The 27,600-nt window shown below is 39.8% G+C and overlaps 1 protein-coding gene across 1 annotated transcript in view; it reads right to left on the bottom strand.

Annotated features, from left to right (window-relative positions):
- CDS1 (CDP-diacylglycerol synthase 1) overlaps nucleotides 1–27,600 on the bottom strand; it is a 1,285,468-nt gene that overhangs the window by 330,545 nt on the left and 927,323 nt on the right. The window contains exon 9 of the mRNA XM_044058908.1: nucleotides 23,422–23,490. Coding sequence (XP_043914843.1) covers nucleotides 23,422–23,490 — 69 coding nt within the window. The remainder of the gene's footprint in view (nucleotides 1–23,421; nucleotides 23,491–27,600) is intronic.

The following is a 27,600-nucleotide window of genomic DNA, read 5'->3' as shown; positions in this document are numbered from 1 at the left end:
AGTGATAGAAGATGAAAAAGAGGCAATAATGGTAGATTTGCGGCAGTGAGGAGCTACTGGCATGGAAGAAGGATTAGGTTGGCATATTCCACCAAAAGTTGCTATCATGTAAGAAATTTTTGGAATAAATAATCATTTTTAGCAGGGAATTTTAGCTATAGGTGGGGACTGGAACTTGATTTGCAACAGTGAGAATGTCTCAGGGGAACCTAGAAGGGAAAATAAAACAAAATAAGGTAGATTTCTGAAGAAATTTATGAACATATTTGGTATGGAAGACATGAATTCACTAGTAGGAACTCATACTGAATTTACAGATTATTCTTCAATGTACAATGACTGGACTACACTGGGGAGAAATTATATTTCACAGGAACATGTGCATTTAACTAAAACCTTTGACACTCATCCAAAAACTATTTCAGATCATACACTGAAAAAACTAAGATAAAAATGTGGGGTAATGAAGTAAAAAGAAGTCATCTACCTCTTAAAAAAGTAGAATTTAAGGAATGGGTAGTGGAAATTACTGAAAGTTAATAGGGAAGATAGAAATTTCTTCAGAAGAGATATCTATTGAGTGGGATAAAATGAAAAGGGAGTTTAAAAATATAGTAAAATAAAAGCGAGAGAGACAATTAAGAAGTAATAAGAAATATTTAGAGGGGCTGACAAAGGTTAAAGTATTGTAGAGTATTGAAAATTCTCACAGAACAAGAAGAGGGGCAATTGCACAGTGCTGAATAGAAAACTGGGGAATATGTATACGTTTCGAAAGACTGCTGTTAAGCAAATATTTCTTTATAACAACTCCAGAGCACAAATCTTTCAGCACATTGACTTAGGCAACAGCAGGTAGAAATGGTTGTTGCTAATGTTAGAGAGACTATGACAAGAAAAATAATCAGAGATCCTATAGAGGAATTAAGAGATGCTGTGGAAATTTTATGAAAATTTGTATAAAGCAGAAGAATATTGAAACCTAGAAAGAGCACAAATGTAAATATTTATGGGGAGACTTAATTATGCCAAGATTACAGGAAGATGAAGCTCAATGTCTAATAGTTAAGACAGGAAGAGAGGAGATAAAAATGGTGATGCATAATCAATCTATGTGGAAGTCTCCAGACACAAGTGGTATTCCTGTGGATGTCTAGAAGTTAGGAGGGAAAAAAAAAGATTAAGTATTTTAAAAGAAAGGGAAGTGCCGCCATCTTGGCAGAAAGCCGTGGTGGCTATATTACCCAAAGAGGGCAAAGATCCGTCTGACCCAAACTCATATAGATTCATTTCAATTTTAAACCATGGTTATACAAGGTTTATGTTCATACAAGCTAAATAAATGGCAAAGATGTTGTCCAAGTTAATACATATGGATTAGTGTGGTTTTCTGGAGGGGAGGCAAACATCTGACAACATTAATGTAACAATGATGATCCAAAGAGAAGCATAAAGTTAGGTAATACTACTGTTGTTAGTGGATGTTAATGCACAAAAAGCATTAAATAGAGTAAACTGGGATTTTATGAGTATGGCAATGGAAACATTTGTATTCCCTGATACAGTAAGCTTAATTGGGAGGATATATGAAGGCTCGGAAGCAAGACTCAAAGTGAGAGGGTTCCTCACCAATAAGTTATGTCTGATCAGAGGAACCAGACACGGGTGCCATCTTCTTTTTTTTTTTTTTTTGCTTTCTATTTAGAGACACTGGCAAAGACAATAACGGACTCAGAAATTCAATGATATAATTGATATGGTAATGAAGAAAAGGTGGCTTTATTTGCAGAAGGTATTTTGTACTTGATAAATACAGTAGAGGAGATCTCAGTGTTATGGATGTTATAGATTGTGGAACAGTTTAGACAGCTTCAAGTCTTTTCAGGATATAAAATTAATGAAGATAAAACAAAGGGTATAGCTGTAAACTACATACCCACTCATGTCTTGGTTCAGCAATCCCCCTATTTATGGGTACTTGATACGATGAAGATGAAGAATTTAGGAGTAATAAACAGTTGAATGAATTTACTTGGGAAGGAACGTGGGCAAGAGTTAAGCAAAGGGGCTGGAACATACTTAAGAAAACTGGTAAAGGAAGTTAAAAAACAAAAAGGGGCTGGAACAAAAACTTAAGAAAAACGGTGCCAAAGCCGCTGGAGGAGTTGAGGGCCTTGAGACCAGAAGAATAGGGAACTGATCATTTTTGGTCCCCTATCAAGGGTTTGAGGTTCTTAGAGCCCTCCTTATGTCCCCAGTCAAGCTTATCACCCTTGCCAGAAGAAGGGGAATCACTGCTTGGCAACCTGGTCCTTCTCTTATTTACAGCTCAAGCACCAACTTTCTTGCAGATGGCACATAGAGACTCAAAGGTGAGCCACCCCAAGAGAATATACACACATATCATGGGCATTCTGAGAAGGGAGCTTGTGACTGCACATCACACATTTCTTAAAACCCTTCTCCATACTTGTTAAAGACCAAAAAAAAAAACTAACACACAACAGAAAACTTATGCTAAGAATCAGAAAAGTTACAACACTCTTAACTATCAAAAACACTCTAACCACACCAGGCAGGAAAAGCTCACCAACAAGTAAAGAACAAAATAGCTACCTAAACCTAACTACCAACACTACCTAACTACCAGAAAAAACAATAACAAACACTAACTACCAGCAATACACACTAGTGTAGAGGAAAAGGGAACGAGACCAAGCTATTACTGCTCACAAAAAGGATACAACCCATGCAGCTTGAGACCAAGCTACTGTCCAGGAAGGTGGCAAACAATGTCCGCAGTAACTCTAGTGGAATGAGAGATTATGGGTAGAGGAGGCAGAGCTCAGGGGTTGAAGTTGTTAGGAAATTACTCAGATGTAATAACCCACAGGTTGAATCAAGACAGAAAAGATAACACTAGATCAACTGTACAAAAGATCAGACTGCCAAATATTAGTGGGTGCATATAAGGCAAGACTTAGAAATAAATATAAATTAAACAAACTGTAATGTATAGTAAGTCGGAACAATAATTTTTTATGATAATACCTTAACACATATAGACAAAAAGGAAAGAATACTGAATTATATTAAGAAATGTAGAAAGTAAATAACAGTGCTGCAGAAGACACATTTGGAAAGAAACGAGTATGTGAATTTGACAAAGAAAGGATTTCAGGTTGGATATTTAATAAAATATTAGGGGCAAAGGAAAAGAAAATAATAGTGATTGCTAAAGGGGCTCCAACAGTGATAGAAGATGAAAAAGAGACAATAATGGTAGATTTGCGGCAGTGAGGAGCTACTGGCATGGAAGAAGGATTAGGTTGGCATATTCCACCAAAAGTTGCTATCATGTAAGACATTTTTGGAATAAATAATCATTTTTAGCAGGGAATTTTAGCTATAGGTGGGGACTGGAACTTGATTTGCAACAGTGAGAATGTCTCAGGGGAACCTAGAAGGGAAAATAAAACAAAATAAGGTAGATTTCTGAAGAAATTTATGAACATATTTGGTATTGAAGACATGAATTCACTAGTAGGAACTCATACTGAATTTACAGATTATTCTTCAATGTACAATGACTGGACTACACTGGGGAGAAATTATATTTCACAGGAACATGTGCATTTAATTAAAACCTTTGACACTCATCCAAAAACTATTTCAGATCATACACTGAAAAAACTAAGATAAAAATGTGGGGTAATGAAGTAAAAATAAGTCATCTACCTCTTAAAAAAGTAGAATTTAAGGAATGGGTAGTGGAAATTACTGAAAGTTAATAGGGAAGATAGAAATTTCTTCAGAAGAGATATCTATTGAGTGGGATAAAATGAAAAGGGAGTTTAAAAATATAGTAAAATAAAAGCGAGAGAGAGAGACAATTAAGAAGTAATAAGAAATATTTAGAGGGGCTGACAAAGGTTAAAGTATTGTAGAGTATTGAAAATTCTCACAGAACAAGAAGAGGGGCAATTGCACAGTGCTGAATAGAAAACTGGGGAATATGTATACGTTTCGAAAGACTGCTGTTAAGCAAATATTTCTTTATAACAACTCCAGAGCACAAATCTTTCAGCACAATGACTTAGGCAACAGCAGGTAGAAATGGTTGTTGCTAATGTTAGAAAGACTATGACAAGAAAAATAATCAGCGATCCTATAGAGGAATTAAGAGATGCTGTGGAAATTTTATGAAAATTTGTATAAAGCAGAAGAATATTGAAACCTAGAAAGAGCACAAATGTAAATATTTATGGGGAGACTTAATTATGCCAAGATTACAGGAAGATGAAGCTCAATGTCTAATAGTTAAGACACGAAGAGAGGAGATAAAAATGGTGATGTATAATCAATCTATGTGGAAGTCTCCAGACACAGGTGGTATTCCTGTGGATGTCTAGAAGTTAGGAGGGAAAAAAAAAGATTAAGTATTTTAAAAGAAAGGGAAGTGCCGCCATCTTGGCAGAAAGCCGTGGTGGCTGTATTACCCAAAGAGGGTAAAGATCCGTCTGACCCAAACTCATATAGATTCATTTAAATTTTAAACCACGGTTATACAAGGTTTATGTTCATATAAGCTAAATAAATGGCAAAGATGTTGTCCAAGTTAATACATATGGATTAGTGTGGTTTTCTGGAGGGGAGGCAAACATCTGACAACATTAATGTAACAATGATGATCCAAAGTGAAGCATAAAGTTAGATAATACTACTGTTGTTAGTGGATGTTAACACACAAAAAGCATTAAATAGAGTAAACTGGGATTTTATGAGTATGGCAATGGAAACATTTGTATTCCCTGATACAGTAAGCTTAATTGGGAGGATATATGAAGGCTCGGAAGCAAGACTCAAAGTGAGAGGGTTCCTCACCAATAAGTTGTGTTTGATCAGAGGAACCAGACATGGGTGCCATCTTCTCTTTTTTTTTTTTTGCTTTCTATTTAGAGACACTGGCAAAGACAATAAGGGACTCAGAAATTCAATGATATAATTGATATGGTAATGAAGAAAAGGTGGCTTTATTTGCAGAAGGTATTTTGTACTTGATAAATACAGAAGAGGAGATCTCAGTGTTATGGATGTTATAGATTGTGGAACAGTTTAGACAGCTTCAAGTCTTTTCAGGATATAAAATTAATGAAGATAAAACAAAGGGTATAGCTGTAAACTATGTACCCACTCATGTCTTGGTTCAGCAATCCCCCTATTTATGGGTACTTGATACGATGAAGATGAAGAATTTAGGAGTAATAAACAGTTGAATGAATTTACTTGGGAAGGAACGTGGGCAAGAGTTAAGCAAAGGGGGCTGGAACATACTTAAGAAAACTGGTAAAGGAAGCAAGATATTAGGAGCAAACAGGGAAAGCTAAGAATGAAATTAGGCTAGTAAGAATAAGGCATGGTATCCAGATCAACAAAATGATTTATGATTTCCTGATTTGAAGGGATATTTTAGAGCTACAGTTAAAGCTCATATCATAACACAAGCAGAAGGGTATAAATTCAAAGTTGAACGGGATGACGATGATGAAGTAGTGGGAGGGGGTTGAAGAAATAAGGACAGAGTGGGATTTTGGATGCATATGCTAAAGGAGAATAATAACCACCAAATAGAATATTACAGTCATAAAGTTGTAGAAAGTATTCTAAGAACTAAGCCAATACAGGCATGGAGAATGGAGATTTTAGCTAATGGGGTAACTGCAAGTAGGGGTACAGAAAATAGGGGGCTGGAACTTACCCGAGAAAACTAGCAAAGGAACCACAATATTGGGACCAAATAGCTAGACAGGGAAAGGTAAGAGTGTGATGAGGCCAATAAAAAGTTTGGACTGCAAGTTAGAGACAACCTTTCCTATCAGGGATTGATATCAGAGTACTGACAAACAGAAAGGGCTATGGGAGTCCTAAGGGAAGACATGCTCTTGTAGAATTTTTAAATGAATCTAGAATAGAAGCTGCTGTTAAAAAGGGGATAGAAATATTGCATGATAACTATAAGAATCACTCACATGAGGTTGGAAAAGGTACAGAGAAAAATGGAAAAATAATTTACAAGGAATCAATGACAAAAGATCTGTACAGCTCTTGTGTAAGCAACAAAGTCCGGAAGGTTTGGGATTTTTTAATGAAAGTGTTTGCATAGATAATTTTATATCCCAAGCAGACTTTTCAAAGAATTTTTCCTTAGGTAGATAGTAAATACTGGAGGTGTAATTGGGAAGAAAGAGGTAACTGGGAACATGTTTTTTTGGGAATGTAATGAGATGGCAGATTTTTAAAATCCTCTACAACATACTCTGTCAGAAGTATTGGAGAAGCAAATGACTGTAACTAAGGAAGTGATTCTTTTAAGCTGGGACACAAGATCAGAATTGCCTAACCATTGTAAGTAATGCTTCTCCATGTCTGTGAGTAATATGTCTAAGATATTTGAGCCACTAGTGTGTGTGTGTGTGTGTCGACCAGCTGTTCCAGAGTATCTGTATTGACAACGTCCAAGAACCTCTGAGCCTGCATGTTAGTGGTTGGGTATATTTCCCAGTCAATGGTAAGATAGTTAAAATTAACCATAAGTAAGGTAAAAGGCTGCATGGCGAATAACTCCAGTAAATCTAGTTAAGTGTTATATTTTTCCTGGTTCATGGTAGGGGACCTATAGCTAATGATGATGTCACAGGGGATTTTACCTATGGTTTGATGGGAATGGAGTGGCTCAAGAGAGTTGTACAGTTTGACCAGTCTTGAGGTGTACTAATTCGTTATGGAGAGGGATACGGCTGCTCCTCTGGTTTTTTCTTGCTCAGTTGGTGGTCTGAACATATGGAAGGTGTTGTAACCATGTATGGCTGGGGTTCTTTCCACTGCTTTGAACCATGTCTCAGTGACTGCACAGACATCAGCATATGCCAAGGTGAGGAGTACCTCCATGGAATGCAGCTTCTTGTTTGGACTCCTAGCTCTGAGCAGCAGTATCTTCTGCTTATCAAGAGAAGATTTTTTTTTTATGCTGGGAGGTTGGTTACTTTTAGACTGCCTAAAAAAGGCACTACAGGGATGCGTAAAGTCTTTGCCAGTATCTGAAAGCCTACAGGAGAAAGGTGCAGTTCATCTTTGGCAAACCAGCACAACCTGTTGAGCATGTCTTCCCATGCTCACAAATATTGCATCCCCTTGTATAGATATCAAAAGTTAAGCCAATTGTTACAGTCAATCATTTTTTTGTTTGTATCGTGGCATTATCCTTGGTGAAGGTAGAATGTTGCTCAAAGCTAAGCTCATACCTACCTGTGACACATAATTTGAAAACTCACTCATCTCTCTCTTCGTACAGTCCAGGGAGGGATGTCTCAGGTCATTCACACCCACAAATACTATGACAGAGTCATATTGTCTCAGTGACTTGAGTGCTTGTGTGATCTGACAGATGCTGGCACCTGACAGGCAGCTAACCGTAACCTTCTCCTTATCTAGCCTACTGAGGGGACACCCATGTGTCTCATTATGGAGTCTCCTATGACAAGTATGTTAAGTTTTGTGCGGTTTTGCCTTATGGGCTTATTTGACAAGACAATGGTGTGTGTATTATTATGTGTTGTGGTTGTCATTTGTTTTGTTGTGTGTATATGTGGTTTCTAAAGGCAGCATTTGGAAGATCTTTGAGTTTAAGCTAAGTTTCTAGTTAGTACCTTCGCATATGTGGATTTATGTGTCAAATTCTTATTTAGTGTGGGAAGCGATGTGTGTGTGCTGACAACTGGTTTTGCATTCAGCCTGTCTGTGTGCGAGAGTCTTGTCTCCATTTTCATAGTATAACTACATCTTTCACATATAGTATTTGTTTGTTTCAGGATTAAGTGGTGGTCAGTATACATCAAACAATTGCTACATTGCCTCAGGATACCCATGTCCTTCAGGCTGGCTATAGAGATGGCAGGAAACTGCCCATCCATAATATCAGGTTCTTACTGTGGGTCTTACTTTAAAATAAGAGGAGAAATCTATTACATGATAGAACAAAATCCATAAAAGGGAAGTCACCCGCACTCATAAAATCAACTAAGGCCAATTTTGAGAGAAAAATTGCCTCATAAGGCCTTTTTCAGCTATGTTAGGAACCTGGGTGGAAACTCCCAGATATGCTCAGAATTAGTCCAAAATGATACAAAAATCACTGAACCCACAGACATTGCCAACATACTGGCAGACAGGTTCAGTGCAAACTCTCCCCTAAAGGAGATAACTATCCCAGCAAAGTGTAGCCTCCCAGACATCCTCAAATGCGCAGGTGAAAGCTGCTCTCACAGCATCAATGTGGTGTCCCGAGCTAAATGAGGAATTAAACCAAGGCAGCTGTTTAATCTCAGCCTTACCACAGGATGTGGTCCCACTCCACAAAAGCGGTGCCTCTACGACCCTGGTAATACTGCCCATAAGCTTAACAAGTCTAGTCTGCAAAGCTATGGAGAGGATCATAATGGAGCTCATAAACAAAGATATAGGGGACTTGCAGACATTGGACCTGACCCAGTTTGGCTTCGTCAAAGGCAGATCAAGCCTTTTGAACTTGGTCGACTCGAACAGTCACCAAGGCCATTGATGAGGAAAGGCAGTCCATACAGCCTACCTTGACCTTGCAAAGGCCTTCAACACAATACTGTAGAAAAAAATGTAAACCCATATGTCACAAGATGGGTTACAGAATCCACAGGGTTAGAGTTGCTGGCGCTATGTCAGACTCAAGCCAGTCACAAGTGGTGTCCCACAGGGCTCGGTCCTGGCCCCTATTGTTCGGCATCTACTTCTCAGAAGTACAGGCCAACATGGGAGGACTTTGGCTGACAAAGTCTGCATAATGGAAAGTGCATCGGACACGGATATCCTTCAGAAGGACTCACGAAACAGATAGCTGGTGCCAGAGCCATGGCCTGAAGTTAAACGCCAACAAATGTATAGTCATACCCTTCGGAAAAACAAGGTAACCCTACCAGCATAGGTAGGCAATCCACCAAGCAGCACAGAGGTTATCAGGGACCTGGGACCCCAGGTTGACAGTGGCCTTTCTTTGACACTCCACGTTGCTAAAGTGGTTAGAAAGACCTTCTACATTGCCCACCTGATCATGAAGGGATTCACATCCAGATCTAGTGAGGTCATTGTTCCCCTGTACTCTTCACTTATCAGACCAATGATAGGTACAATGCCCCATTCGGGATGTATCTCACCCGGATCTGCAGCATTGGAGAGACTCCAAAAGACATCAATTGGAGAGACTCCAAAAGTTCCTCACCAAAAGGATAAAGGACTCCAAAATCTGTCATATGCTGCCAGATTGAAGAAACTCCAGCTCTATTCAGTTGCATACCGCCTGCTCAGAGGTGACATGTGCCTGACATACAAGGCCATGTCTGGACATGCTCCACCTCAAAAATCCAAATCACCAAAACCACTTGAGCAAGCGACGGATATAAATAGGACATGCTGGAGGGATAGCACTCAGAGACTCCCTATGCTGTGGAATAAAATCCCGATCCATGTGAGGCAGAGCACCTCGCTGGCTCTGTTCAAGAGAAATCTTGACCTGTGGATGGGAGACCGTAGGTTTATCCCGGGAATCATCTCTGTGTCACTGCTGGACAGAGGCACAACAAACTAATGGGCACAGTATTTTTTCATATAAGGGGTGGCGTAAGCCACAAAAATTTGGGCTAGGCTTATAAATGCCTTAGGGCAGATAGCCTAGTATAAACATATGAACCTATGAAAGAAGTGGGTTAATTAAGTTGGACTGTGCTGGTAGCACAGACTATGAGTGGGTACTATACTTATGTAGTCCAAGGTTAACCAACAGAGTGATGCTACTCAGTGTACAACTTAGCTGCTCCTAGAGTAGCAGAGGGCTGGGTATAGTTTCAGTGATAGTTATTCATCTTCAAGGAGTTTGTGTCTATACAGCACACTGCTAACGTCCACTGCACAGACAGTAGCTTCATGCAAAGGAAATGCAGAAAATATCACAGGAAACTAATAAAACGCAGTCACAATTATCAACATAAGTATAAAACAATACTTATTTTCATCTTTTTTAGCAGAGGATTGCCTTAGATGTAAGCAGAGTTGCCAAAAGATGAGCAGTTCTGAGCAATTAAGCCAAAACCCGTGCATATGCAAAGCTTATAAACAAGCAAAAAACAGCTGGTTGTAAGTTAACTACCAACCAGGAAATCACATAATAAGCTTTCCGTCAACAATCTCCAATGCAGATAGGTTTAGATCAGCAGACTTCTTCCACAAGAATGCAGAAAAAAACTTCCTTAATGTAAAATGGCTGGTTTGGAGCACAAGCGTAAGAAAACCATACAAAGTAGATAAAACAGCCCTGAAACTATCTGATAGAATGTAATAAATACTTAAAGAAACAGTAGAACAGCACAGTTTTTTTTATTTTAAAGTGCAAATACAGCAAATACCACATGAAACTAATAAAATGCAGCCACAATTATCAATAGAAACGCAAAATAATACTTATGTTTGTCCTTTTAACAGAGGATTGCTTAGGTGTAAGCAGATTCACTGGAACCCTCTGGCATAGTACCCAAAAGTGAAAATTTAATAAAGGTGTTTTAAAAATAAACAATGATTTTGAAGACAGAGAAAAACAGAAAAGAAAAGAAATAAAACTACAGAAGGTTAGAGCAAACTGCTGGAGCTTCTAAAAAAAGAAAGAAGAGTTAATTAACATAGAACTCATAAGAGAGATAAAATGTCATTCTGTGTGACACTGATTCATTAATAGTAAATAGTGTGATGACTGATACAAGTTGATAATCTTTACAGTTCTGAAGTATAGAATAAAGGATTAAGTGATGATAACAGTACATTCAAAGACCCCCCCCCCCATAAAAACACAAGTTATTAAATGTTGTATAAAGATAGTACAGTTAATAGAACTGGATGTGGGGAAACAAATGCAAAAACTAATTAAGAAACATTAAATGAATTAAAATACTGTTAGAATTTATACCCTACAGTTATTAGAAATGAAAATGAGAAGACAGCACAGTGACTAATGCAGTCATAAGATAAAAGCAGTAAAGAGGGAGATAGTATAATTACAGCAGGTTTCACTGAACAAGAAAACATGCATTTACACTTTGAAAATCTTGTACAATCCCAAGATATCATAGAATGAATCCACTAAATGTGAATGTGAAAAAAAGAAATAATTAGATCTGATACTTTAGGGTGAATGCATGCAAAATGACATGGTAACACAAAAACTAAACAGACTTGCACTTGGAGGTGAAGATAGAAGGCCTAGGGTTAAGAGTATAGAAATTAATTTTAATCCTTGGTGAACGTAGGATTTAACCAGCAATAACATAACTGACTGGTACAAATAAAAACAATATATCACTGTTTCAGCATTACCAGGTTTAAAACTAAATGTTGTTGCCAAGATGATTCCCAAATTATTAACAGCAAGACCAAATTACAACTTGATTGCTACTTTTGCTGGAAGAAATGATTTAGAATATACATCTTCAAACATTTTGAAAAATCCAATATCAGAAATTATGGAAAACATGGAAAAACTCAAATGGATGGAGTACTATGTGAAAGTATACCATCAGCAAAATCATCAAATTACTCTTTTATAAAAGTACACACTTATAACTGCTGGTTGAGGAAACTGTGTTCAGTGCATAATATTTAACTGGTCACATATTGGGTAAACTGTCTATATGATTACAGATTCTACACAGCTGACAGATTACATTTAAACATGTGTGGAGCATCATCTGTAGCATGAAAAAGATTCAGATTACACAAAACATTTCTGAAGTAATAGCAGAAAAGAATTTAGTTACACTAAACACAGTAGATCTAATTAATTTTTGAAATGCTATGGTTGCAATGCCAAAAGTTTGAGAAATAAATCTGACATGTTAACAGGAATGATACATTGAGAAAATTACAATATAGGGCCTGATTCCAAAATACTTTAGATAATTTACACTGAGAGCAGATGTTTTGGAATCTGGCTACTGGTGTAAGCCTGTTTACAGATAGGCATTACATCAAAGTACATCACTTACACTGACAGCAAGTCTTTCGGAAACAGGGCAGACCTACACTGAGAGAAGTCTTTCAGAATCTGGTCAATTGTTAGTAATGTAGAATCTTGGACCTTAGATGGCTTATACTTAAATAGTTTTAATAAACATGAAAATCTGAGAAAGAACATTAAAGGAGGTGGTGTAACCTTATGGATTCACAATGTAATCCCATCGTCACTAATTAAATCATTGGATGAAATAGAAGTGGTTCTTGTCCTGATTTTAGATACTACTGTGAATAAATTGCATATTGTTTTGTGTTACAGTACTCCAGATATTAACTTGGTAAAACAAAGGGAACAGCTATCAATTTTAATTAATAATTTGAATATGAAGAATGTTATTCTTATGGGAGATTTTAATTACACAAGAACCTTGTGGTCTACATCATTTGCTCAATCATGTTATAAAAAAAAAAAAAAAAAAACAATTAATGGGTATTATTTCTTTTTATAATTGGTAACAGTCAGTAGTAGATACTACCAGGAAAAATAATACAACTATCTAAGAAATATAACTATCAATTTATTGATTGGGAAAAATGATCAACTTTACTCAATAATACTAACTGGAAACTTTGTTTAGCATCTGAAGAAACCCATTTTATTATAATGTATTTCGAAACTTATTTTGTGAACGTACTGTGGCAAGTGATAATTATAGAAAAAGATTTCTCCAGTACCCTCATGGTGGAATACTGAAATATGAAATTTGTATAACAGGACGAAGAGAATATACAAAACGTATATAAAACATTCAAACTCTATTTAATAGAAGAACTTTAAATAAGATTACAAGATTAAAATGAAATATAAAAGCTGAGAAAACAAGAATGGGAAAAATAGCAGCAAACTCTTCTAATAAGAACTAGATGTAAATGGATGCAACCAGTAATCATACATCTTCTGCAGGTTTGACAAAAATTAACAACATTTTGGTAAATGATGCTATTCAATAAACATTTCACAAGCACAAACATGAATGTAATTAATTTGAAAGACATTTTCTAAGGAGGATATCAATGTTATGTTATGAAAAGTCACAGACAAAAATAAATAAGCATGGAATTCTAGATCCAGGAAGGATACCCACAGTTTTATTGTTGAATATAAAAAACACAACTCTTCCAATATTGCACTCTCTTTTAATAAATTCCTATTATCTGGCACAGTACTGCAGACTTGGAAATGATCTCATCTAACTCCTGTGTACAAAAGGACAATAAATACAATACTAAAGGAAGTACAGGTACATAAGTCAGAAAATAATAATGGTTTATAGAACATTTAAGGACCCTGTGTCATAATTTTTACTAAATATGAAAATTTATGGCAGCAACACTACAACAATACTACTCAGTGACATAATAATATATATAATACAAATGTTCATACAATGCATAAAAAAAATCTAATTTACAGCATAAACATATTAATCAGAAAATGGCATTGTTATACAACAATTTACCTCATATGCTGACAGTTTAAAAAAAACTTTGGAAATGTGGATGGGTGATAAAATTTTCACTCCACATTATCAGGGAGTCAGTATTCCTTGATGGCCATTTCATTCTGAACACTAATCAACTTATGAACTCGTGAGTTTACTCATGTGCACAACTCAAAGGATGCAGTGCCTCTAAGAAAAACCATCTCCAACGTCATTCTATAGTAGGCAAATTACCTCATCAGTATAACACCCCTAAAAGTAGAGACAATAGTCAGGGATTTAGGGATTCCTGTAAATAGTTACCTGGCTTTTGAACAACAGTGTCTAAGGCAGTAAGAAAATCATTCTATGTCACTCAACTTACAAGTAAGGACATGGCATCTAGGTCCATAGAAGCAATCATGCCATTACTCAACCCTTATCAGACCCATCATTGAGTATAACACTCCCTTCAGTAAGTATCTGACCAGGAACATGAAACAACTGTAACGTCTACAGAGGCTCCACACAAAATGAATACAGGGTGTAAACACAATGCCCTGTGCAGATCACCTCAAATCCCTATCCCTATACTGTTTCATACAGACTGCCGAGAGGCAATTTATGCCTGGCATATAAGGCATTCTTGGATCGTGCCCTGACGGACCTTTTGCATATCTGCAAAATGAACAGCATCAAAACTATTAGATTCAAAATTTAAACTATACCTGTGATTTAAATAGGACATGTTGGAGGGACAGGTATGTATCTCAATAGGTTTTCCATCGATGTGAAGTAGAGCCCTTCCCCAAGTCTGTTCAAGAATAACCTGCACCAGTGGATGGGAAATCTGATCTGACACCTATGTCTTTAATGGAACAGAGGCAGCAGTTAAATTATACCTTAACATCCACCCTTAAAAGAACCACTAAGGCAAAACAGCCCGTGGGATACATTTGAGTTGCATGGCAAGGCTTATAAAGGCCCCAGTGAGCATTAGCCTTGTATGTTATCAGTAGATGTACATTTTATTTCTTTATTGGGGTAGTTGATTTCCTTCTTTCTATATAAGGTTGAAATATTAACAAGATAATTTAAACAATGGTGAATTTTATGTTACTAAAAAAAGTTTCATGGAAAATCCCAAGTAACTACGACTGTTGCATTTTCCAATTTTTGAATGACCCTGAAGCAACTGTTTGCACCTCCCAAAATTACCTTACCTAGTTTAATCAATTACAGAGTTGTGCTAACACTTGCAAAGACAGCAATTTCAATTAAATGACACATTTGTTACCGAAGCATTTTTTTTCTAGAATGCGAGTGACTCTCTTCACCAGATCACAGTTAGTCAAATTAGACTTGGTTGTCAACAGGGAGCAAAACTAGATGTTAGAGGAAGTGTAGTTGTACACAGCAGCAGTTCCTCAAAGTGACAGCAAAGTGCAGGGGGTGCATGTGTTTGTGCTGGGAAACTGAAGAAAGAATGTGAAGTCTGACTAATGGCAGGAAATAAGAAGTTATGTACCTACCATAACGTTCCATGTTAGTTGTCTTCTTCTCGCCTTCTTTCTTGCTGGTTGGGTTCGGAGCCAATCCTCGGCTCCGACTCAGCCATCTTCTAAAGCTCGAGAGCTATTTACTGGCTCGAGGCCTCCCCATATCCCACAATGCCTGGTGCTAGATCCCCAGATCTCGTTTGCTAGACCTAACTACAGACAAAATATAAGGACACCTGTCCTAACAGCATATGTTTAGCTACAGAGCTAAATGTTTGAGGGAACAAACCTGATAAGACCTAGCCAGCTAAAAGGAACTCAGAGGGCAACTCTTCTCAGTCTATTAGGATAGGGGGATGGAGGGTGGGACGCAAGAAAGAAGGCGAGAAGAAGACAACTAACATGGAACGTTATGGTAGGTACATAACTTCTTAATGTTGTCTATCTCGCCTTCATTCTTGCTGGTTGGGACAGCGTCCCTAGCACCTCAGTCCTGGGTGGCTCATCGGAACAGACTCTTCAGCACATTGTAACCAAAATCAGCTCTGCTCCTAGAGACCACATCTAGTTTATAATGAGAAATGAATGTATGGGGAGTGGCCCATGTAGCTGCCGCACAAATGGCTTCCATTGGTAATCTTGCCTGAAAAGCTACAGAAGTAGCTAAAGCCCTAGTAGAGTGGCCTTTTGGATTAGCAGAGAGCTGTTTGTTCCTCAATTGATAAATCAAAGCAATAATAGAAGTCAACCACCTAGATAGAGTTACTTTAGAGACTGGCAGACCTTGTTTACCTTCAGCACAGGACAGGAAGAGCTGATCTGATTGTCTAATTTGTTTAATCCTATGCAAGTAGAAACGTAATTGTCTATGAACATCCAACTGATGTAATTTATGTTCAGCTTTGTTGGAATAATTTGGGAAGAAGACTGGAAGATCAATGGACTGATTCAGATTACTCTCAGAAGCTACCTTCAGAAGGAAGGAGGGATTAGTCCTGAGCGACACTCTTGTCATTATGGAAAACTAAATAAGGAGGGTGCACACAAAGGGCCTGGAGTTCAGAAACTCTTCTAGCTGAGGTAATTGCCACAAGAAAGAGGGTTTTCCAAGAAAGAAACTTTAAGGAACATGAAACTGCGGGTTCAAAGGGGGGCAATATTAGGGAAGCTAAGATCAAATTAAGATCCCACGGAGGTGGGGGATCTCTTACTGGGGGCCTGAGCAAAGTAGTCCCTTTAAGAAAAGCTTTGCAAAGCTTATGGGACATAATACTAGTTTCAGATAGGCCTGTATGAAAATTTGAAATTGCGGCTAACTAAACTCGAATGGTGGCAGAAGAGGACCCAGCCAGAAAAAGTTCCGCTAAGAAATCTAAAACATGGTGGACAGGGGCAGAAAAGGGATCTATATTTTTAGACTCTGCCCAGCAAGAGAAACGTTTCCGCTTACTAGCATAAGTTTTTCTGGTGGTAGATTTATGCGAAGATAAGATGATTTCACGCACCGACTGGGAAATGTTCGGAAGCCTGGCTAAGGTTGGAAGTAGAGCAACCAAGCAGTGAGGTTGAGAGACTGAAGGGATTGGTGCAGCCTGCCCGACTGATGGATCAGGAGGTCTGGTATTGGGTCCAGGGCTGCTCCAGGAGGTGATGATGCAGGAACAAAACCAAATTTGTCGAGGCCAGTAGGGGAAAATGAGGATCATCTTGCATCCCAGCGTGGCAGCTTTCTGTATTAGCTTGGGAATCAGGGGAAATGGAGGGAATGCATAAAGAAGTCCCTGAGGCCAATTGTGGATTAGAGCGTCTCTGGGAGGGTATCCCGGAAGAGGGAGGAGAGAAAAGAAACTGTCGCACTTGCTGTTGAAGGGGGTGGCGAAAAGATCGCAGCAAGGCTGACCCCATTTGTGAAAGATTTGGTCCGCCACTGTCTGATTGAGAGACCACTCGTGAGGCATAAGAAATGCTCTGCTCAGCCTGTCCGCTATAATGTTGGACTTCCCAGGGATGTGCGTTGCTATCAGAAACCGCTGGGAAGAGATCGCCCATTGCCAGAGTCTGAATGCTTCTCAACATAGGGGATAGGACTTGGTTCCGCCCTGCTTGTTGATGTACCACACTACCGACATATTGTCTGGTCCCGGTGGGAAGAGTTCTGAAGAGTTTGCAACGCTAAATGCACAGCTCTCATCTCCAAGACATTGATATGCAGATGGTACTCGTGGGGTTGCCAGGTGCCTTGGACTGTTCTGCCCTGAAAGTGCCCCCCCACCCGATCAGGGAGGCATCAGTGGTCACCGTGGCTACTGGAGGGGGAAGAACAAATGGTTTGCCCTGGGGTACTGACGGGGAAACCATCCACCAAGCAAGCTGGTCTTTGCATGTCTGTGTAATCATAATCATGTGAGACATTGGAAGTTGTAGAAATGACCATTGGGTGAAAAGCAACCACTGAAGAATCCTCATATGAAAATGAGCCAGGGGGACTAGTATGATCGCTGCTGCCATGAGGCCCAATGTCTTTAGGATGAATCTGGCCTGAATTTTCTTGCATCCTAATAACACCTGTACATGTCGGCGAATATCTAATACTCTGTGTAACGGAAGTCTCGCTGACATGTCTTTTGTACTTAAACTTGCGCCTATGAAGGTTATAGACTGACAAGGTGACAATGCAGACTTTTTGAAATTTATTGTGATACCTAGCTTGGAGCAAGTTTGGATGGTGTAGTTCCTGGCTCGTAGCAGCTGATGTCTGGTGGTAGCAGTAAGGAGCCAGTAGTCTAGATAGGGAAACACCTGGAATCCTTGCCGTCTCAGGTGAGAGGTAACTACTGCCATACATTTGATGAACACCCTGGGGGCTGTGGTGAGACCAAAGGGCAGAGCTCGGAATTGATAAAGGCTGCCTCCCAGCCGGAAGCGGAGGAATCTTCTGGAGCGCCTGTCCATTTTGATATGGTAGTACGCATCTTGAAGATCTATGAAGCACATTCAATTGTCTTGACCCAAAAAGGGTAGAATGGACTGAAGCGTGACCACCCGGAACTTCGTTCTTTGTACAGACCTGTTTAGTCTGCTGAGATCCAAAATGAGTCTCCAGTTCCCTGTCTTTTTTGGTACCAAAAAGAACCTTGAGTAAATTCCAGACCCTTGCTGGTCTGCTGGGACTCGTTGGATGGCACTTTTTTGTAGCAGTTTTGAGATCTCTTGCACTGCTTGTTCCCTTAGACTGGGTGGAACATCTGGAAGGGATTTGTTTGACCTTAAGGGGGTATGAGTGAAGGGAATTCTGTAACCTCCAGATATGATAGACTGTACCCATCTGTCTTGAGTTATGTCTTGCCAGGCTTTTGGGTACAGCGATAATCTTCCCCCGACTGCCTCCGAAGGCGGGCAGCCGGGCAGCCCCTCAGGGATGCTGGAAGGGCTTGTCAGAGAAGGAATCTCTGCTGCCCTGATTTTGTGGGCCCCCTCTGCCTCGAGGGCGGCATCTATTGTTGTTCCCTCCTGTGCCCCTGGAGGGAAACTCACCACGTGTGTCAGGCACGGCTCCCTGGGGTTTCCGGAACCACATTTTCCCACTTTTCTGACCTTTGGGGTATGGTCTAGAAGGAGTGGAAAAACGGACTCCCACAGCAGAGAGAGTCTTGCCTTCCTGCTCACACCTGGTAAGGGTATCCTTCACCTGTGGTCCAAAAAGAGCAGAACCATCAAAAGGGGTATTGGTGAAAGATGCCTTAAAGGGGTCAGCAAAGTTACATAACTGCATCCAAGCATGCCTTCTCAAGGCCACACCTGTGCCTGCGGCTCTACTCGCCCCATTGGCCACATAAGAAATGAGCCACATGGAGGAGTTCACTATCAAATTAAGAGTCGCCAGCTGGGAGGTAATCTTATCCTGGGCCCCCGCAGCTGATGGATCTTGAAGGGTATCTCCTAGCTCCTTAAGGAGATCCCTTTGAAGGCGGGTAAAATGGCACAAATAGTTCAGTGACCGCATGGAAAAGGTCGCTGAGGAAAACATCCACTTCCTGTATCTGTCCATTGTCCTAGACTCCTTATTAGGGGGATGGACAGATGAAGAAGTCTCAGCCAACTCCTTTTTCGTGGCCGCTGCTACCACCATCGCATCAGCAGGGACACCCTTTGTTATAAATTGCTTGTCTTGTGGTGCTGTGATGAATTTCGTGGGCCTTCGGGGAGTTGGTTCCACTGTGTCTGGGGCTGACCACGCCTTTTGACCCACCACTGCCATCAGTGGATCAAAAGGCGGAAACACCCAGGAGGTGGAGGGGCGAGAACCAAACGCGTCCAGGTATACCGACTCATCCTCAGAAGGGTTAAGGGTAGTCCAGTTCCCCCTCTGCCTAAGCATCTCAAGGATGTCTGAGAAGGAGACATCTTCAGAGGGGGACCTTGGGGACCCTTCCGAATCCTCTAAGTCGGTATCCGAAGTGACAGACTCAGGGGAGTCAACATGCTTCCTCTTACATTTCCTCTTTCGAGGGGGCTCCCCTGAATGATCAGGGGAGGCATCGGAAGAGGAAGACATGCCCACTGGGGTGACCTGGAGCGCCTGTTCTCCTCGCTTGTGGTCTGGAGGAGGGGCAGAGGCAGACGCAGGTACCAAGGGGGGAGGAGCCGAAGAGGCTGATCGTGGGGCTGACTGAGGGGCCAGCACACTCCTCATGACTTCGAAGGCACCCCTTCCCAGCAGAGAAGAAGGCTCAGGCTCTGAAGAGACCGGAACCCCCCCGGCACCGAGAGGGACGGCTCCGAGGCCGATGTGGGAGCCAAGCTCACCTGCGATGAAGCTCCGAGAGGGACAACGGGGTCGGACAAGGGTCCGATGCCACTCGCCCCCTTGGAACCGATGAGGGAGTCTCAGTGCCCAGATCCCTCCAAGGATGGTGCCATGGAAGTGATCGGAGCCGAAGGAACCGAAAGGGTAGGTATCGGCGCCAACGGTTCCACGATCCGAATCCCAACCAGCTCCGGCTCCGAACTCAAGGGGTGAGTCAAAGGAGGAACTTCTGTAGAAACGGGCAGAACCGAACCCTGATGAGGGGGGCTGGATAGCATTTTAGCCAGGGCCTGCGATTTCAGAAGTCTGCTCACCACTCTCTCCAAGTCATGGTCAGATAGTCTCGAACACCGAGAAGAGCGAGATCGGTGACTTCACTCCGACTATAACAGAGGCGATACCGGAGCCGAGCGAATCGACTCTAGAGATGGGGACTTAGAATGCTTTCGGCTCCCTGAAGGTTCCGACACCAGGATCGGAGCCAACTGAGAGGCAGGTACTTCGGTTCCGGCCGGAATCGAAGTCGAAGCAGACGCCACACCTGACGACGGCTCCGAGCTGGGAGCCGATGGCTTCGATGGCTTGGAGGGTTTCCCTGGCTGAGTCTTAGCAGGTGACCCTTCAGGTTTTAGTAATCCTCTAAGGATTAACTTATTCCTACGCTCCTGCAGGACTCTTAGACTAAAGGCGTGGCACACCGAACAAGAGTCCTGCAGGTGTAGGGTGCCCAAGCAGTAGACACAAGAAGTGTGACCATCTGTCAGAGACATCTTCTGACAGCATGAGTCACACTTCTTGAATCCCGATACCTTCGTATCTTTGGACATCCTGCAAAAAGGAAATATCCCAGGAAAAAAAGGTCAACAGTACAACAGTAGGTAACAAGTATAAAGAAACCCGTACGCACAAAAAAACAGTTACCACACCTTAACAACGCACACACACACTATAACTATAATATGTATGTGTATGTATATATATATATATATATATATATATATATATATATATATATATATATATATATACACTAGAAAATAGTAAAGTACTACAACTATTTCTACCTGAAAACACTACAAAAGGTATTTAGAGAACAAGGGTTAGCCTCTAACTAAAAACGGCTACCTTGAAGAAAGAAAAAGAGAGGGGGGAGAGGAAAACTCTCTAACAGTAAAAACGAGTTTTCTAAGGGGATGGGATAGATCTAAAAGTACACAGAGACCATAAGTACTAACACTACTATAATAAAAATTAAACACTAACTATTTATATGAAATTTTTATATAAACCTATCAAAAGACGAAAAATAAGACCTGAGCCAGCAAAAGCAACCTCGTAGTAGAAGCGGCAAACGAGATCTGGGGATCTAGCGCCAGGCATTGTGGGATATGGGGAGGCCTTGAGCCAGTAAATAGCTCTCGAGCTTTAAAAGATGGCAGAGTCGGAGCCGAGGATCGGCTCCGAACCCAACCAGCAAGAATGAAGGCGAGATAGACAACTTAACATTAAAGCACTACATGAGAATTATGCTTGGGTTGACTAAGTGTTTTGTATAATGTACGTGTTTGTTGGTACAGACTTTGGTTAAAGATAGAAAGATGAGAGTAATGGATTTTTTTTTACTATGTCTATGAGAAATTATGAATGTAAATGGTGCCAGAATAATCCTGGAAAACACAGTAATGTATGTAAAAAGTGTGTGGCTTTGGTAGATGCCTTGGATTATGACCTGGCAATATCAGAGCTCATAATGTATAAGATGAAATGAAATTTGGCTGGGAACAAAGCCACCACAACACCTGTCTGTATTTTTCATTTTGCTATATCTGAACTCGTGTGTGGGTAAATGTGTAAAGGAGTGACTCAAATTATTTCTTTTTAAAAGTATTTGGGGAATTGTGTACTTGATATTGTGCGTTTTAATCAAATGTGACTTCTGTGTAATTTTCAGCTAATTTAAGTCTGAGTAAATGAAATTTTCGTAATAACGTTGAAACTGATTTTGTCTGACTGTGAAAAAGAATGCTTCGGAAGAACAAGGGAAGGGGAACGTTCCCTGGATGGATTACATTAAATGAAATATTCACGCACTTTTGTATTAGGCATTTAGTCAAATAATAGCTTGAAAATATGGAGAGTAGAGGCTTAATTAAAAAAATGGGGAAGGGGAGAGTCAGCAACAATGGCAGAGAGGTACTGTATAAAGACCTCACTACAGCCAAGGCAACCAGAATTCAGTTAGCTGCTAAGGTGCTTGATGGTACTGGCTGCGAAGCATGAACATTCCCATTCTGTGGGGAGATCGGGGGGGGGGGTGGAAGTGTACAGCCACAATCCATTGCAGGAAGGGCGATATTGCAGTCAGTATCCTAGGGGTGACCTTTCCTCTCACCAAGCCACTGCCTGATGGTAGCCCTCTGTTAGCAAATGTAAGGGAGTGTGCAGTCACAGTGGAGTGTGCATTATGAATCCTCTTGGTGACATGGACTAAAGCTGTAATCATTCAAACATTTTTTCTTTAGGTGTGAGATGGATTATATATGTAGAAAGTACTTCAGTTCCCTAATGTGCCAATATGCCACTCCCTTCCATTTTTTGCCCTTTACAATTAATAAATGTTTTATAAAAGAGGGAATAACTGGGGTTGACATTCAGCAGGTTGGGGACAGGGGCAGTTAAGTAAATAATGCTATAATACTGCTATTAGAAAAAAAGCAATGTTTTAAATGATAGCGACTCTGTTTACAGCAGAGACATCACATGAGAGTTATACAGGTGCAACATGCAGTAAATACAACTGCCTCCACCAAATGCTTTATAAAAATCACCACTGAAAAGTGGTTTTCCTTCTGATGTCTTTCATCTCTAGTTTGGAAGAGCTCTAATTCTACAGCCCACAATTTTAGCTTACTGCTGATTTATTCTGCTACTGTTCTAATTTAACCCCAGCTAATCTATCCATAGATAGGTGCTTCACCTTCACCAATAAACTACCACTAGGTGCCATGCTTCTGGTGAAGAGTAAGTGCTCAAGTGATCAGTCAAAAACTCTATCCCACTATGCATTCCAGTGCTTCTGGTACACATTATTTAATATGACCTTCTTGTTGTGTTTGAAAAGAACAAGAGTCTAACTGGATAAAAAAAAGAGGAAGAGAGGGAAGAGGGTTAAATATCTTGGGCATTTCCTTGGCTCTACCACTGATTACATGTAGTGGCCAGTCTTCAACTCTTCCCTAAGCTGGTGAAGACAAAATAATCTCTCAGGATGATGGAAGCAGTCACACAAGATGCTGAAATCTCACCACGTAAGTTAACCCTCCATCATTTCAGATTTTTCCTGAATCCTGGTTGCCAGCATTCCAGATGGACAATGTTCAGCTGCAGTCATCAATAGTATTTTTTGTGAGAATTATTTCTAAACTAGAATGGGGCTTTAAAACAGTTGTCCTCTATGTAAGAAACAAACTTTTAGGCAAAACACTAGTGACAATCATGTTAAGAGTAAAACAATGTGCCAACAAACTATTTGATATTATATAATACTTACAATGAATCCAAACATTACTGTTGTAAAGAAACCTCCAATGAACCCTTCCCAAGTCTTCTTAGGAGACAACTGAAATTGCAAAAGAAAAAAAAAATCAGTTTCATGTCAGATTATGAATAAAATGGCTTTTTAATTATACTGTTTTAACACCTGTCAGTACTACGCATCAAGCTTGTTTAATTATTGCAAAAAGTATAGTTTACATTACACAATTTCATCCTATTGTCTGATCAGTCAATAACATGGGTACAGCTGGAGAAACTGCCCTTACAAAAGTAAAACAATACTATGCTGTAGTCATTAAGCTGTGACTACCTCCATCACCTCGTTTTCACACTGGTTATGAACCACACCTTTACTGCTTTTCAAGTGCATGTACAGAATAATGGAATCCTTGTTTCTTTTATTTTTTTTTAATAAAGTTCCTGACTCCATCACCTGTGAAGTTAACATTTCTGTTGTGGACCTAACACAAATAAAAATGAAAAAGCAGCAAACAATGCACAACGCTGACAATAACTTTTACTTACGATGCACATAAAGGACAGCTTCTCAGTTTAAACACTATCTTAAGCACAGGAAACAGAACTTAGGAAACATCTGTATTAAAAGTGGTGTAACATCTGTTGGAAAGTTTTAAGCAAGGGAGTGCAGAACTCCCAAAATAATATGGGCAGCATAGCTGGCAACCAAGTTAACATTACTGAAAAAAAAAAAACAGTTTTAGGCAACTTATAACTGAAGGAATCTGCATACAGTCTGTAACAGCTGACAGGTATGAGGTTTCTAAAGTCTACAATTGTGATCTTGAACTCTTCTGTTTTGAGAATCTCTCATTACCTTGCAGGCTAAGAACATCAATTCAAGTCTTTGATGTTCTTATGTTAAAGAAATATACATACGCAAACTTTATATTTTTGTATACCCACTAACCACTAAAACTTGGATTGTTCCAAACTCTGAAGAACCTGAGCTTTAGTACTGCTGGACTGCTACACTATCATTTAGGCAAATACTCTGCTTTGCACAGAATGAGAACAGTCAGCAACTATGATTAGCACTGTCATCTGCATAATTAGCACATTTCACTAAAAACCTGAGATTTTATTTGATTTTCCAGAAAAATGTGAGTTATCCTTTATGAGATTTCATTCTTGACAGGCATACACATCACATCAGAACTACTACCAACAGTTAACTTGAATTCCACTTCAGTTACTTTTCATTCATCCACCATGATCAAGACCACCAGAGGCCAGTGCAATTCAGTCCTTTATTTCAGGTCAGCAAAAGGGAAGCTAAAGTAAAATGAGTTATTGACTGGGACTAATTAAAAAAAAAAAAAAAAACGGTAAAGGTATAATACAGCTTGCGGTATGTCATCTGCACTCACCAAGGACTGAGCTGCAGAAGCAACAAATAATTACTTGTCCCTAGGGACATAAAAGAAGTCTCTGCTGCATAGTTCAACTGACTCTGCTGAAGAGAAAGACACAGCAAGGCATATCTGGTGCCATGTCACACAAACAATATACTTATCCACCATCCATCTTATTTGCATCTACAGTGTAAACCCATCAATGCTTCTATTCCCAGCAGTCAATATAATGTCATGTCTATACCAAGGATGTCTCCCCTGACCCCCATTACATTGTAATATGGATAGAGGTGTTACACTGATGTGAATATAATCAGAAAATGATTTGCTGATTAAGATACAGGTACTCTGTTGATATAAAATATAATCATAACAGGATGTGCTGATTAAGTTCAGCAGAATCCCAAAATCACCTAAAAAAACATGAAAAATTTTGGCAATTAACTGCTCGGTAATATACCAAAAATCAAAACTATGTAATGTGCAAGATATCAAAGCAGAAACACAGCCAGGAAGTGACAGCACGTATAACAACTCTCTTAAAACATAAAAATAAATTTAATAAATTTAATAAGATAAGTGCTTTCACAATAAAGTGCTTACCTTATTACATTTATTTTTATGCTTTAAGAGAGTTGTTATATGTGCTGTCACTTCCTGGCTGTGTTTCTGCTTTGGTATCTTGCATATTACATACTATGCCAAACTTGTTAAAGAACAGGCATTTTGAGTGAGACTGCAGAACTATGGGGTTAAGGACATTTCCACTTAGTCCAAGGTTTAATGATCTTGGAGTTAATATACTTGGAAATAGTGGGTGTGGAGGCTGCAGGAGCTTTGCCATAAGCAAAAAAAAAATAGTTTTCATGTAAGACGACTTTATCACTGATCAACTTTTTTCATTATTGATAACTTCATCTTACACGGTTCAATGAATCACCATGGATCGTTTGTAATACTGTAAGCCACTGCTTAAATTGAGTCCCTTTCCGTTTTTCCCTTGAAAAACTATCAATAAGTTCTCATGTACAGAAGTCATAGTTATGGCTGATGGAAGACGTAGTGGGAATGGTCATGGAGGGAAAATTACACAGAACTGTAGGGAAAGGCATGGAAAGCAAAAGTATTGTTGAAGAACGAAATAACCAAAATCCACGACCAGAGAAGCAAAGCAGCAGCAAAATGGTGCATAAAAACGTCCTTTATTTCAGATAATCCACAAACAAACGTAGCACAAGCGCTTTCACTCAGACAATTCTGAGCTTTTTCAAGTGATGCCATACCATTTAGCAACACACCTTATATATTGTGTGACTGACACTGCTGCTGCTTCGCTTCTCTGGTCGTGGATTTTGGTTATTTGGCTTGGTGACATTTTTGCTTTTTGTTTTTATTGTTGAAGAACGGCAGGATGTGCATATGGTTATATACAGGGTTGGGACTGGTATTTTGTTTTTTAGTTGGTGTTAAGATTGTAAACAGCTTCAGTGGGTTGCAAGTTAAGCTGAAAGAAAGGGCTTTAACAGAGATATGGAGATAGCAGTAGTAAGGTGCAAAAATGAAGTAATTTCATAATGGGAGCAGAAGGAGACAGGGAGTGATGACTGAGAAAGACCTTAAATGCAGTAAGAAAACAGATATGGGAATTACGTGTCAGAAAGAATGACAGGGAATTTTGCAGTAATATGCACGGTTGGGGGTATGGAATGATAATGGTCTGCCCAACCCAGTTAAGAAGAAAAGAGTTTTGCTGCATTCCAAAAAATCTGGAGTAGAGATTATAATACTAGTGGAGATGCATCAAGGGAGACTGGAACATCAAAAGTTAAATACAGCAGGTTACTGAAGTCACTCAAGTTGCAATGGAAATTATTTCATAAGACCACAAGATATTACTAGGTTAACAGCCCTAGAGCCTTTTAAGCCTAGCCATTCATATCCCAATTATCAATGCCCATAGCCTAGAATGGCCTTGGTATATGCCTGTGCCTTAGAGCATGTACAACCTGCCTCCGTCCATAAGGATCACAGAGGTAAATTTGCGATTTCTCATCCATTGGTCCATACTGCATTTGAACAGGCTTGGGGGAGAGCTCTGTTTCACATGAATGGGAAGTTTGTTCCATTGAAGATGTAATTTCTGAGACACACACCAGTTCATGTCACAGATGAGGTAATTCTAGTGCTGTTTGTTTTGTGAGTGGGCTGGATTGGAGAAAGACTTGTAGGTTAGCCATAAATCACCCCTTCGTAATCTATAGAAGACCTAATACAGGGACAAGGCTTTGATGCGGTCTGCATAGACTATATTATTTACACCCTGCATTCTTTAATGAGGAACTTCTGTGGCCCCTTCAGCTGTTGCAAATGCCTGGTCAGGTATATGCCAAAGGGTGCAATGTACTCAATTACTGGTCTAATGAGGGCTGAGTATAGTATAACTGTTGTTTATTTACAGCTGGATGCCATGCCCTTACTTATACGTTGCGCCATGTAGAAGGATTTTCCATGGGCACATGGTGATGAAAGTTCAGGTTACTGTCAACCTGAGTTTCCAAATCCCTTACCACTGGGTCTACTCTTAGGGGACTGTTATCAATGTTATAATTTGCAGGGCCAGTCGGCTTCCCAAAGGGTATAATTATGCATTTTTTTTCTGAATTAAGTTTTAGGTTATGGTTCTAGCACCACTTATCTGTCTTGGTTAGATGCTCCTGGAAGATATCTACATCACTGGGGGATTCAATGACTACCCCCAGCTTGCAGTCATGAGCAAATTTGGTCAGCCAAAGGCCCTTTAC

The sequence above is a fragment of the Protopterus annectens genome, chromosome 17.part0 (genome assembly GCF_019279795.1).
Source record: "Protopterus annectens isolate FY-2018-M chromosome 17.part0, PAN1.0, whole genome shotgun sequence".
Lineage (NCBI taxonomy): Eukaryota > Metazoa > Chordata > Ceratodontiformes > Protopteridae > Protopterus > Protopterus annectens.
This window is presented reverse-complemented; position numbering and strand designations above follow the sequence as displayed.